The sequence below is a fragment of the Salmo trutta genome, chromosome 21 (assembly GCF_901001165.1).
Source record: "Salmo trutta chromosome 21, fSalTru1.1, whole genome shotgun sequence".
Lineage (NCBI taxonomy): Eukaryota > Metazoa > Chordata > Actinopteri > Salmoniformes > Salmonidae > Salmo > Salmo trutta.
This window is the reverse complement of record NC_042977.1, coordinates 28,220,300-28,234,087: the sequence shown is the minus strand read 5'-3', so window position 1 is coordinate 28,234,087 and position 13,788 is coordinate 28,220,300. Positions and strand designations below refer to the sequence as shown.

Here is a 13,788-nt window from a genome sequence, read left to right as displayed (position 1 = left end):
AGGCTAATTACTTTTACTTATGTAAAATAATATGCTTACCTTGCTAGACCCCCTGTCTGACTGGAATCAACAACATGTTCACTGTCGATGCGGAACATGAACACGCCACGATTCTGTAGGGGGAAAAGTAACCACTTAGACCAACTGGAATCCTCACATGAGATAATATAGCAAACGTATTACTCAGCCTTCCCTCTCCACAACACAGTAATTAGTGCAGCCTTGAGTAAAAAAAAAAGTTTTTCTACCTGAGACTTGTAAGTCCTTTGCTTCCTGATGGCCACCTCGTTGCGGAGGACAGTTCCGTTGTACTCGATCACCATTGTGTGTTTCTCTATGTCCCTGGATGCATATAGACCCAGGCCCTGTGGACACAGCAACCAGAAAGTTTGTCCACGTCCAACAGTAAGTCCCCTTACTCTCGTGCTGTCATACTTCAGTGTCATATTCACGCTGCTACTTTAGAAGGGGAATGCTACAGAGCTGAACATAGAAGATCCTGTCCAGTAGACCCACCTGGATCTTGGAGGCAGCGAGGTAGACGTTGGCCCTCCACTCACTTTTCATCCAGCGGTACTGCGACGACCTGTGGTGCACCATGGGTGGCTTGGTGTGGGGTACACCTCCCTCCCCCTGGGCTGTGTTCTGACACCTGGAGGAGGTATTGGTGGTGCTGGATACCGGCTGGGGCCTAAGAGTGTGTGTGTGTGTGTGTGTGTGTGTGTGTGGAGGAGGGTATAGTACAATTAACAAAACAAGTCAAAACAAAGCCAACATATTGTTATAGAAAGATAACTTGTGCTAAACCAAAGTACATTAAATCCACAGATTAAATTGTTGTGGAAATTCCTCAATACCTAATGACAACGGCGGTGGATGGGGAGCTGGTTTTGGGCATGGCCCGGGCACTGCCAGAGGGGTTAAAGATCAGGGGCAGCTCCATCAGAGGGTTACGGCCGTATCGGAAGGTATACCTGTCACAGGCCTCTATCCCTGGGAGCTGGAACACAACCAACAGCACAGGGAAATGAGACTGGAACACTCCTCCTCACTTCAGTGTCTACAATACAGTATGGTGTGGGTATTTTAAGAGTCGTTTACCTGAATAGGCAGCTACAGACACCTATAGTGTCATTTGAACATTGATCATTTAATCTAAATCTAAATTGTTTTAATATAATATAACTAAAAACAGATACAAACCGATTCTGTGATCTTGGTGACTGCAGAGACGGTGAGTCCAAACAGGTCCTCTCCTTTCAGATAGACAGGGAAGAGTTTCAGAGTTCCTATTTCAGTTCTCCTGTCAGCCACCGGACCCAGGACCTTATCCCACACTCCTGATGGACAGACAGGAAACAGCAGGGTCATAGATTATATATATTATAGGGACTCCTACAGAACACATTTATTGTAGTAAAAGAGAATGTGAAAGAATGTGAAAGAAAATGAACTAGAAACAAGCCTAGTCTAAGCTAACCCAGATACATAAACGGCAGAGGCTACAGCCAAAACAAGGCTAACTAAGCATGTCATAAAACCAATCTAGTTAGCCCACCTTTACTAGACAAGCCTAATCTAAAGCCTGGCCTAAGACAAATCCATCCCAGCCCACCTTCGGCGGTGGAGTCAGTGAGGACCAGGTCCTTGTATCCCTGCTCGATGACGCGGATGCTGAACTCCGGCTGCTCCTCCCTCTCCTCTACAGAGCACAGGTAGCGGCAGCGACGGTTGCCATGGCGCATGCTCCAGTAGATTCGGCATGCCTCGTAGCCCACGGGGAAGATGGCTGTGGCCGAGTGGAAGGCGGCCATCTGGGATGGGGTGATCTGACCCACGGCATAGAGCACCAGGCTGCCCACTCTGAAGGTGTAGCCCAGCTCGGGCTGCTGTACGGCGCTGGCCATCTGCCTCACCTCGTCCCTCTGGATGTAGACGCGGCGGAACACAGCGAAGCAGCGCAGCTCGTGCTCCAGGACGTGGCCAGAGCCACCGTGGGCGGAGCCTCTGGGTCGGTGGGCGTGGCACAGCATGGTCTTGTCCTTGAAGAAGGTGCAGTGTGCCTGCAGGGCGCAGGTGAAGTGGTAGACGTTGGTGCAGCGCAGGCGGTGGCAGCCGCTGGTGGCGCCCATCTGCTGGCAGAAGGCACAGCGGACCGCCGAACCCCGCCTCAGCGCCAGCTCTACATTGATCAGAGCGCCTGACTGCGTCTCATACACCTATACAACAATACAACGTTAATAATAGATATACAACACAAAGAACTTTAATAAAAGAAGGGGCATGATTCTAGTGGATGGTAGTAATGATCTGAAACCAGCAGTCCACCTCTCTATCCTCTGGGCTACCTACCTCGGTGGACCACAGGGCACAGTTGAGGTGCACCCACACGTCCAGGTCCAGGCTGAGAAGTCGGGCAGGGCCATCGGTGACCCCGTCCCCCAGCTGGTGACAGAAGCAGCAGCGGCGCTGGTCCCTGAGACTGGCCCCGGGGCGGAGAGACGCTCCCAGCTTCCTCAGCAGCTCGTCTATCTGGTCTTCGTCAGGGAGCTGGGAGCTTCCTCTGGGCACCACCACCTGCACTGTCCACTTCCTCCAGTGGAGACCCTTGTGTCTCTTCCCTTGGTGCCAGCCCTCCTGGTGAGCCCTGGGGCCCCGCGCCTTCAGCTTCACCGTCACTTTGATGGTGTCTGACTTGGCCTCTGTCTTAGGGGTCTTAGGGGTGTCACTGGCTGGGGGGAAGGGGATGGGTGAGGTGGAGGGAGGGGACTGCTTGAGCTGGAGCTGGGCCAGACAGTGGACATCCAGAGAGGACATGTTGTTGCTGTATTGGTGTTGTGTTTTAGACAGGTTCTCTTTCTGGTCCGAGTCTGGAGACAGGAGGGCTACCGTGTCCTGCAGAAGACAATAATGTAATGATGACCTGCACGTTTCAATTCATTCATTCATTCATTCATTCATTCATTCTAGGCACAGCTTTGAAGAGGCACAAAGAGGATTCAACACAGCTTTGAAGAGGCATGAAGAGGATTCAATACAGCTTGAAGAGGCATGAAGAGGATTCAACACAGCTTTGAGGTGGCATGAAGAGAATTCAACACAGCTTTTACTTGACATATTATGCACTCTTCAACACCTTTACATGCCTTTGATTCTTGTGCACACCAAAGTGCCTCATGTATTTTAATTGGTAGGTATTGGTAGGACATTCTTAGTAGGACAAACCTTGGAGTCTGTAGTGGTTCTGGCCTGCGAGGAGGAGGAAGAGGAGGAGGAAGCAGAGAAGAGGAGGAAGCAGCTGTGGCTGCAGAAGACCAAGTTCCCCTCGGAACGCAACAATCCTTCTTGTTCCTGAAGAAGAGGAGGGAAGCCAGGCATGTTAGGAGATGTAGCGAGGGAGCTCAATGAGATATCAAAGGCCAAGTCGATGCCCATACAGAAACCTTCATCAATGCTAAAAGGGTTTATTCAATAATCAAACAGCTCCAATATTCAAATGAATCAGGGTTTAACCATTTGTGAACACCCCAGACTTCAGTCGGAGGGCATGCTACCGCTTAACCCACTAATTGCACCGATATGGATTTCACTCCAATGGGGGGGATTAGCATAATTAGAGGCTCTATAGTACGTGTGTGTACGGACATGTACGGATGTGTGTCTGTGTGCATGCATGCTCGTGTATATGTGTGTGTGTGTGTGTGTGTGTGTGTGTGTGTGTGTGTGTGTGTGTGCGTGCACACCCCCAAAGGCATAATGTGGATTAATCAATCATCTGAAGTGAGGTCTGAGCCTCTGGTCATGACCCGTCTGTACTCTCCTGCCCCCTGGAGAAACAGACTAAAAACAGTAATCCACGGCTGACTGACTGATGGAGAGAAGGGCTTTTACTGGGTTGGTTGGTTGGCCAAGAAGATAGTAAATCAACCCATTTAGATCACGGCTTGGTTGGGCAACATCACAACAAGGTAATTGATCAATCTGTATTGACAGAACATGTGGACTATTAGATAGATATAGACACGACTATCTAACATGGGCCGCAATATCAAAATATCAACGTATCGCTAAGTGTTGACCTATAGATAACAGTCTTTGTAATGTATGAGTTCAGCCTGATAAACATGTAGTAATTGACTACATGAAAGCTCTGGTGGTACATTACCTGTTTGTGTACAGGAAGGTCTTTGATGGACTTGCGAACTCCATTTCCCAGCACCACCACCTTACAGTGGCAGCACCACTGGGCCTTGGAGCCTGGGCTGCCGGGGGTCTTCTGATGAGGGCCTCTGACTGCAGCTGGACCTGAAACACACAGACAGCTCTCTGTGATACAACTCCTCCAACTATGGTAGATGCATAACAGGCCAGCGCAGTACTGCTGCTAGGTTTATTACTTCAAATAAATGAGTAGAGCTCTGCTGCAGTCTTGTTTTGGACCAAATAACCATTTCAAACAAATTATTTTTACAACGTTTTAAAGGCAGTTCTTGTCCCACTCTGGAACTTCAATATGTCCATAGAGTATATTATGTTCAACAATATATTGACAAATTAGCCAAATCAAAAATTGTATATTTTCAAAATTAATGTTTATATTTTTCAATATTCATAAATGTATGTAAGAAATGTGCTATTGGCATCAAAATACTACTCATGTCACAGAGAAAGCGGTAACGCTTCATATGACACCAACCTTTGTTTTGTAGCACGTACAGATTAAACATTGTGTCACAAATATTCTAACTTCAATTAATTATTTCTCGATTATGCTTTAAGATCCAAATGTCAAATATATGTCAACAATCCTTCCACCTAAGGACCCTTCTATGGATTAGATTTAGTGAAAATCATAGTCTTTTTTTGGTTCTAGTTTTGCGAGGCCCATAGCTAGCCATGATGCAATTGTCTTAGAACAACAGGAAATCGGTTTAAAGATAAACACCTCCTTGTTATAAGACCCCATGACAATTAACACTAGATAATTGACAGGAATATCCTATATCTTCACACCACTGACGAGGTGTCCACTTTATCATTTATCTGTCTGTTTGTGGTCTACGGGTCCAGGCTAACTGACCAAATTCATTAGGCCTGTGGTCTGATACTTTGACAGCAGCGATAAGCAGGTGTATGTGTGTGTGTGTACGAGTGAGGTCGGGCACAGGAAGGAGGAATACTCAGTTTCATTAGTTGTGTGTATCGTTGTGTGATCAATACGTATCCCCATCATTACCTGGTGGGCCAGACACATACAGCTTTTAGACCCCTGACAGAAGGATAAAGATTCGCTGGCCGAAGAAACAGACCATTTGTAAACATTGTTAAAAGGGGCGAATTATGAAAATTGAAAAACGAGGTGGGAAACAATGACGAGGATTGTAAATGTTTCTTGTAGGCCGGATCATATTGTTGTGCATGTTTTAAATCTTATGTCGTATTGATTGCTGCTGCCTTCTTGGCCAGGTCTCCCTTGCAAAATCTACTGTCTCAATGGGCTTTTCCAGGTTAAATAAAGGTAAATATATATATTTATATTTGGGCCGCAAAAAAAAAATATATATATAAAAAATATATATATATATATATATTTACCTTTATTTAACCTGGAAAAGCCCATTGAGACAGTATATATATAATTCTGTTGCCATGCACATTTCTAGAAGGTACCGTGGTGTCGTGCTTGAAGACAGACATGATTAATTTCAGAAAAATAAGTTGGAAAACTAACAAACAAACAGGGTTGGATGGACATGAATTTCAGCAGTGTCTCATTTCAAGACAAGCAGACAAGAGCAGCAACATTTCCCCTGTTATGTCTGTATTTCGACATAAGGGGGCGATAAGGTGCAGTGATGTAGCCAAGTCTCTCACCTGGTCCGTCAGGATGGAAGCGGATGTGCTGCTGTGGATGTCCCTGCTGCTGTTGCATCATCATCCTCTGTTGTGGTCCTCCTCCCCCAGGCCTGGTGAGCTGGCCTGGGGCTCCATGAGGGTGAGGGCCCCCCATGTCCCCAGCACCACCCCGGCCCGGATACATCATGGGGGCACCCGGCCGGTGCACCAGGCCTCCTTGGGGGCCCACCCTCAGGCCACTGAGCATGGCCAGGGGCCCCCTGTCTGGGCCCGGGGTGCTGCTCACCTCATAGCTGCTGGGGATCTTCACACACAGCAGTTCTGAGATGGCAGCTACCACACCTGTGATGTTCTGAGAACAAAAACACAACATTAAAATGTATGTTGTAGATATTGCCAATCAAGCCACCGGCACATGCCCAGCACAGAAAGAGCAAAGAATTGGCTTCAGCTCCTACAATTAAGCCTGGTGATGTTTTAATCCTCACATATTCGACCAGTAGTGAAATGACTGAGGTGCATTTTTGATGGGAAAAAGGGGAATAAGCTACCAACAATAACCAACAAACATTAAAAAAGGACCTAGACCATTTCCTCCCTGCTGATTTTCTATGAAAGCAAGGGGAAGTGAAGCCAAAAGAACAGAAATACTCACCTCAGCAGCCGCTGGTCTCAGGGTGATGGCGACAGACACCAGGCCTGGTTTAGTGTCATTAGACGGCGGGCCAAAATGGGAGCCAAAGAACATCCCATAGGGCTCAGTCTTGAGCTCAGTCTTCAGCCTAACCTCTGATCCTACAGGAAGAGAAATTAGGAATAATATTTTAAAGGAGGATTCATTAATACTTACTGCTTTCATTGATAGTGTAAAGCCGTTTGTGACAGCTGTTGATGTAAAAGGGCTTTATAAATATCATTTGATTGATGTTGAAGTGCCGATAGTAGTGAGAAAGGCACATCTCTGTTCACAGTTGATCATTTATTACCAGTTTAAACAAATTACCAAGGCTGTGTATATTCATATTAATACATGGTAACACCTTATTTTAACGGTCCGTAGAAAACCATTTATTAATCATTACTCCCACATTTATAACACATTTACAGTTTGCCATAATGGCCCGGAGGGGATGGCTGCCGTTTTACGGGCTCCTAACCAACTGTGCCATTTTGTGTGTTTATTCACATTGTTTGTAACTTATTTTGTACATAATGTTGCTGCTACCGTCTCTTATGACCGAAAAGAGCTTCTGGACATCAGAACAGCAATTACCCACCTCAAACTGGACAAAGATTTTTCTTTAATGAGTCCGACGCGAAGGATATACTGCTTCTCCGAGACCAGGCCCAAATCCCTGTCATTCGCGGGAAGAATAGATGGAAATATAGGGTGTATCCCGCCTCGACCATCCGTTCTATTGGCTAACAAGCAATCACTGGAGAATAAACTGAATGATCTTCGTTCAAGACTATCCTACCAACTGGACATTAAAAACTGTAATATCTTATGTTTCACCAAGTCGTGGCTGAACGACGACATGGATAATATACAGTTGGCTGGGTTTTCCGTGCATCGGCAGGACAGAACAGCTACATCTGGTAAGACGAGGGGTGGGTGTATGTGTCTACCTGTCAATAACAGCTGGTGTGCAATGTCTAATATTAAGGAAGTCTTGAGGTATTGCTCGCCTGCGGTAGAGTACCTAATGATAAGCTGTAGTCCACACTTTCTACCAAGAAAGTTTTGATCTATATTTTTCCGTAGCCGTCTATTTACCACCACAAACCAACGCTGGCACTATGACCACACTCAACGAGCTGTATAAGGCCTAAGGCCATAAGCAAACAAGAAAACGCTAATTCAGAAGCGGCGCCACTATTGGCCGGGGACTTTCATGTATGCAAACTTAAATCCATTTTACCTCATTTCTACCAGCATGTCACATGTGCAACCAGAGGGAAAAAAACTCTAGAGCACCTTTACTCCACACAGAGACGCGTACAAAGCTTTCCCTCCTGATTCCTGCTTACAAGCTAAAACTAAAGTAGGAAGTATTAGTGACTTGCTCAATACGGAAGTGGTCAGATGACGTGGATGCTGCGATATAGGACAGTTTTGCTTGCACAGACTGGAAAATGTTCCGGGATTCATCCAATGGCATTGAGGAGTATACCACCTCAGTCACCGGCATCAATCCAAAAGTGCATCGACGACGTCATCCCCACAGTGACCATATGTTCATATTCCAACCAGAAACCATGGATTAGAGGCAACATCCGCACCGAGCCAAAGGCTAGAGCTGCCGCTTTCAAGGAGCGGGACACTAATCCGGACACTTATAAGAAATCCCGCTATCAAACAGGCAAAGTGTCAATACCTACTACACCGGCTCCGACGCTCGTCGAATGTGGCAGGGCTTGCAAACTATTATGGACTACAAAGAGAAACACAGCCGTGAGCCGCCCAGTGACACGAGCCTACCAGACGAGCTAAATGCCTTTTATCCTCGCTTTGAGGCAAGCAACAAGCACCAGCTGTTCCGGACGACAGTGTGATCCCGATCTCCGTAGCCGATGTGAGCAAGAACTTTAAACAGATCAACATTCCCAAGGCTGCGGGGCCAGACGGATTACCAGGACGTGTACTTAGAGCATGCGCGGACCATCTGGCAAGTGTCTTCCTGACATTTTCAACCTCTCCCTGACCGAGTCTGTAATACCTACATGTTTCAAGCAGACCACCATAGTCCCTGTGCCCAAGAAAGTGATGGTAACCTGCCTAAATGACTGCCGCCCCATAGCACTCACGTCTGTAGCCATGAAGTGCTTTGAAAGTCTGGTCATGGCTCACATCAACACCATCTTCCCGGAAACCCTAGACCCACTCCAATTCACATACCACCCCAACAGATCCACAGATGACGTAATCTCAATCGCACTCCACACTGCCATTTCCCACCTGGACAAAATGAACACCCTCAACGTGAGGAAGACAAAGGGGCTGATCGTGGACTACAGGAAAAGGAGGGCCGAACACACCCTCATTCACATCGACGGGGTGGTAGTGGTGCGGGTCGAGAGTGTCAAGTTTCTTGGTGTCCACATCACCAACAAACTATCATTGAGAAAAACACACCAAGACAGTTGTGAAGAGGGCACGACAACACCTTTTCCCCCTCAGGAGACTGAAAAGATTTGGCATGGGTCCCCAGATCCTCAAAGGTCTACAGCGGCACCATCGAAAGCATCCTGACCGTAAGGCGCTACAGAGGGTAGTGCGAACGGCCCAGTACATCACTGGGACCAAACTTCCTGCCATCAGAGGAAGGCCCAAAATATTGTCAGAGACTCCAGTCACCCAAGTCATAGACTGTTTTCTCTGCTACCGCACGGCAAGCGGTACCGGAGCGCCAACTCTAGGTCCAAAAGGCTCTTAACAGCTTCTACCCCCCAAAGCATAAGACTGCTAAACTATTAATCAAATGGCCACCCGGACTATGTACATTGACACCCCCCTCCCTCCTTTGTTAATACACTGCTGCTACTCGCTGTTTATTATCTATGCATAGTCACTTTACAAATTACCTCAACTAACCTGTACCCCCACACATTGATTCGGTACCCACTGTATATAGCCTCATTATTATTTTTAACTTTAGATTGTTTAGTATATATTTTCTTAACTCTATTTCTTGAACTGCATTGTTGGTTCAGGGCTTGTAAGTAAGCATTCCACGGTAAGGTCAACACCTGATGTATTCGTGCATGTGACAAATAAAATGTGATTTCATTTGATCATAAAGTAATTTCGCAGTCCCTAATCTAGTGAGCAGTATTGAACCCTAATCCTAAATGGTGTGTAAATGGCTTCTAAATGGTTTATTATGTTAAAATAAAGTGTAAGCGTATTTATTTACCTTTCCCCCAGGGTGTGGGGAGCATGGGGAGGACGGGGGAGAGGGGCTCCTCCTTCACCAATGACAGATCTGGGTAACGGCTTATCTCCATGCCAACCACACTTTCTGGGGACGAGGAGGGGACAAAACTATCTGGGGTGTCCCGGTCCTTACAATGCTCCTGTCCAAGCCTGTTACTGTGACAGAGAGGGAGGGGGTTGAGAGAAACATTAGTTAACATTAGTTAACATTATCAAAACAACAATGTTGGTCAACCTATTTTTCACAAAAAATAACATTGCATATTGCAGGCTTCCCTAAACTGAGAACATTGTGTTGATATTGTTTTGGAGTCTGTGAAAGATTGTATGGTATATCTACAGCCTAGTCTGAGTACATACAGGAAAATAACTGTATGTAGACAAATAGGCTATTTTCACATAAATATAATTGCGTTCACAACTGTAAATTGTCTAGATCAGGCTTCCCTAAGCTAAGAGCATTGTGTAGAAATTGTTGTGGAGTCTGAAAGCTTGAATCATATACAGTGAGCCCCAAAAGTATTGGGACAGTGGATGCTAACATGATTATGGATATTCCTGAATTAATTGTGAATAATGAGTGATAAATTAGGCTTAAATATCATACCCCCCAAAAAATTTTACCCTCCCATGTTATTGTAATGGTGAGAGGTTAGCATGTCTTGGGGGTATGCTAACCTCCCATGTTATTGTAATGGTGAGAGGTTAGCATGTCTTGTGGGTATGATATTTGTGCGTCTGTAACTTTCTCACTCATCATTATTCAAGATTCATTCAGGACTATCCGTAATCATGGTAGCATGCACATTCATGTAAGTGTTTAAAAATATATTCTATTCTCATTTACAATAAAAGTGACTCCAAAATCTCACAATACAACATTTACCATTCATTTCTATTGGCTACAAAATAATCTGAAACACAACCAAAACAAACAGCAAATGCATCCAACAAATGTTGTTGAGTCACAAGCTTGATGAGTGGCGCAGTGGTCTAAGGCACTGCATCTCAGTGCTAGAGGCATCACTACAGGCCCTGGTTTGATTCCAGGCTGTATCACAACAGGCCGTGATTGGAAGTCCCATAGGGCGGCACACAATTGGCCCAGCATCGTCCGGGTTAAGGTTTGGCCGGGTTAGGGCTTGGCCGGGGTAGGCTGTCATTGTAAATAAGAATTTGTTCTTAACTGACTTGCCTAGTTAAATAAAGGTTAAAAACATAAATAAAAATAAAAGGTAATCATTGCATGCTAGGAATATGGGACTGCTCGGAATATGAACTTTAACCTCATTTCAAATCCAAAGTGCTGGAGTACAGAGCCAAAACAACAACAGAAATGTCACTGTCCCAATACTTGGAGCTCACTACATGTATCTACAGCCTTGTCCGAGTACCCAGATCAAGGAGAATGCATGTTTTTAGACAAATATTAGTATACAAAGTGTCCACTGCACTGTCTATGAAGTGCAATTCAAATGAATCTTTGTCCCAGTAGGGAAAATGATTGTGCGGCCAAGTATTTACAGAATACACTTTTATCACAATGACAGGTTTAGAAAGTAATACGGCATCTTTAAGATGTAAAGCATAACCAAAGACATAATTTTGCTGAAATTCCCAGAATTGACAGAAACTCTGGTAGGAGGATTCCGGAATTTCTGCTAATTCCCTATTGATTCCGGGAATCTTGAGGCCGGGATTTCTGGAAAACCTGGGAATCTGGGGGAAATTACTGTAATTTGCAACCATACTCCTAATTGTCCTGTTATGGGGAGCAGAGGCCTTACTTACCTGAGTTCCTCCTGGTTGTTGTGAGGGGGCGTGGGGAGGGAGGCTGGCACGTCCACAGTTTTAGGTCCCTGAGCGATGGCTCGGGCCAGCAGGTCCTCCTCTGTCCTGAATGGGACGTGGAGCGGCTTGGAGACCAGATTTTTGGACACTACATAGAAGAGGAACATATGAATGAGACATTAAGATTGGTCCTAACAGCATGACACTACAGATGGGGTTGGAAAGTCATTTCTTGGTCATATCTTTGTCGGTGTGCGGGCGTGCAGGATCAGCAGGGGATCAAATGCTTTTTCCCCTCACTGTAGCTACCCCAGAAGTTGCGGTCAAACAAATAATGCTTTATTACCAACGCGGTATTGTAAACACATCATTGTCCCGTGTGGCTCAGTTGGTAGAGCATGGTGTTTGCAACGCCAGGGTTGTGGGTTCGATTCCCACGGGGGACCAGTACGGAGAAAAAATGTATGAAATGTATGCATTCACTACTGTAAGTCGCTCTGGATAAGAGCGTCTGCTAAATGACTAAAATGTAATGTAAAATGAAAGGTTATGAACTTTCAAAACAGCATAACCTTCTCAACACATTTCAGAATGCTGTGTATGATACATTATTTTGAGGTAAAAAAAAAAAAAACTGCTTCAGAGATTCAGCAAGATGGAACTAATCTACCAATAACCCCTGGTCACCCGTGACCTCTGAACCCTCCCCAGTGCTCACCCATGGCAGCAGCTTTGCTGGCTAGCTCCTCTGTTGTGGCAAAGCCGTTGATCATCTTCTGTCGGTTTACAGGTGGAGGAGTCGGAGGGAGGGAAGCCGGCGGGGTGGGGGGGTTGCTCAGATTGTTCTGCTTTGAAGAAACAAGCCAAGGAATACATGTCACCATACTACAACAGGGGATATATAATATTGTATCATAGTAGTCTCTTGCTACCACAAATCACTGCTTCAAAGGCACCAAAGGCATCATTCAACTTCATCTTAATTAAAGTGTCTTGTGCCTGGGGCTGGTCTAGTGGGTAGTGCCAGCACCTTCTGCGCATACAGTATGCAGTACATGTTTGCGTCGGATCCCTCCATCTCTCCCTAGCTCATTCAAAGTCTGTCTCTTTTTAAATAAAAATACGAGATGAGTAGGATTTTTTTTTTTAAAGAACAAGATAAACTCCGGTTGGAGGTGAGGCCTCACCTTGTAGGTGAGCTGGGAGTAGTAGTCAGAGACTCCGTCCAGAGAACCGCTGCCAAATGTCCCAGACAGGAGGTTCTCACCGTTCAGCTGGCCGCTGCCGTAGGGGGCAAAGTGGGAAAAGTTCACCCCTATCAGGGGCTCCACGAGGGGCAGAAGGGACAGCTGCTGTAGGACGAGAGAGAGGAAGGGAGATGGAGAGAAACAGAAGAGGTTACGCATATTTATGTATCTATTTAACCCTTTAATATTTGACCAGAGAATGTGACAACATTCTTATTTCCAGTAAACACAACCACTTTATATAATATAATGTTTTCATATTCACATTACTCATCTCATATGTATATACGCTATACCATCTACTGCATCTTGCCTATGCCGTTCGGCCATCACTCATTTATATATTTTTATGTACATATTCGTATTCATTCCTTTACACTTGTGTGTATAAGGTATTTGTTGTGGAATTGTTAGGTTATATTACTTGTTAGATATTACTGCACGGTCGGAACTAGAAGCACAAGCATTTCGCTACACTCGCATTAACATCTGCTAACCTTGTGTATGTGACAAATAAAATGTGATTTGATTTGATTGAATGACCTAGGGAAGAGTTACAGCCAGGGGAGAAGAAAGGCGAGAGGTTGAATGCGCTAATGATGATAGAACTACATGTGAAGTGAGAGGAATGTTCTTTGGTGGTGTAAAACTGCCTGCCAACTTCCATAATTACCTCAGATATAGAGTGAGCTCCAAAAGTATTGGGAGAGTGAACATTTTTGTTGCAGTTTTGACATGTGCTCCAGTACTTTGGATTTGAAATGATACAATGATTATGAGGTTAAAGTGCAGACTGTCAATTTACATTTTGGGGTATTTAATCCATATCGTGTGAACCATTTCGAAATTAGTGTACTTTTTGTACAAGTCCCCCACTTTGGGGACCAAAAGTGGGACAAATTCACTTATGTGCATTAAAGTTTAGTATTTGGTTCCATATTCCTACAGTAGCACACA

At 45.3% G+C, this 13,788-nt stretch overlaps 1 protein-coding gene across 5 annotated transcripts in view; it reads right to left on the bottom strand.

Annotated features, from left to right (window-relative positions):
* LOC115157103 (histone-lysine N-methyltransferase 2C) overlaps nucleotides 1–13,788 on the bottom strand; it is a 123,197-nt gene that overhangs the window by 2,378 nt on the left and 107,031 nt on the right. For 4 of the 5 annotated variants that reach the window (XM_029705036.1, XM_029705035.1, XM_029705038.1 and 1 more), the window contains 15 exons: nucleotides 12,772–12,936; nucleotides 12,303–12,432; nucleotides 11,585–11,732; nucleotides 9,774–9,949; nucleotides 6,512–6,651; nucleotides 5,875–6,208; nucleotides 4,166–4,305; nucleotides 3,226–3,351; nucleotides 2,353–2,895; nucleotides 1,616–2,219; nucleotides 1,204–1,340; nucleotides 858–1,000; nucleotides 517–691; nucleotides 249–365; nucleotides 40–113 (listed from right to left, as the gene is read on the bottom strand). In XM_029705036.1, coding sequence (XP_029560896.1) covers nucleotides 40–113; nucleotides 249–365; nucleotides 517–691; nucleotides 858–1,000; nucleotides 1,204–1,340; nucleotides 1,616–2,219; nucleotides 2,353–2,895; nucleotides 3,226–3,351; nucleotides 4,166–4,305; nucleotides 5,875–6,208; nucleotides 6,512–6,651; nucleotides 9,774–9,949; nucleotides 11,585–11,732; nucleotides 12,303–12,432; nucleotides 12,772–12,936 — 3,152 coding nt within the window. The remainder of the gene's footprint in view (nucleotides 1–39; nucleotides 114–248; nucleotides 366–516; nucleotides 692–857; nucleotides 1,001–1,203; nucleotides 1,341–1,615; nucleotides 2,220–2,352; nucleotides 2,896–3,225; nucleotides 3,352–4,165; nucleotides 4,306–5,874; nucleotides 6,209–6,511; nucleotides 6,652–9,773; nucleotides 9,950–11,584; nucleotides 11,733–12,302; nucleotides 12,433–12,771; nucleotides 12,937–13,788) is intronic. The other variant, XM_029705037.1, reaches the window with a different exon arrangement.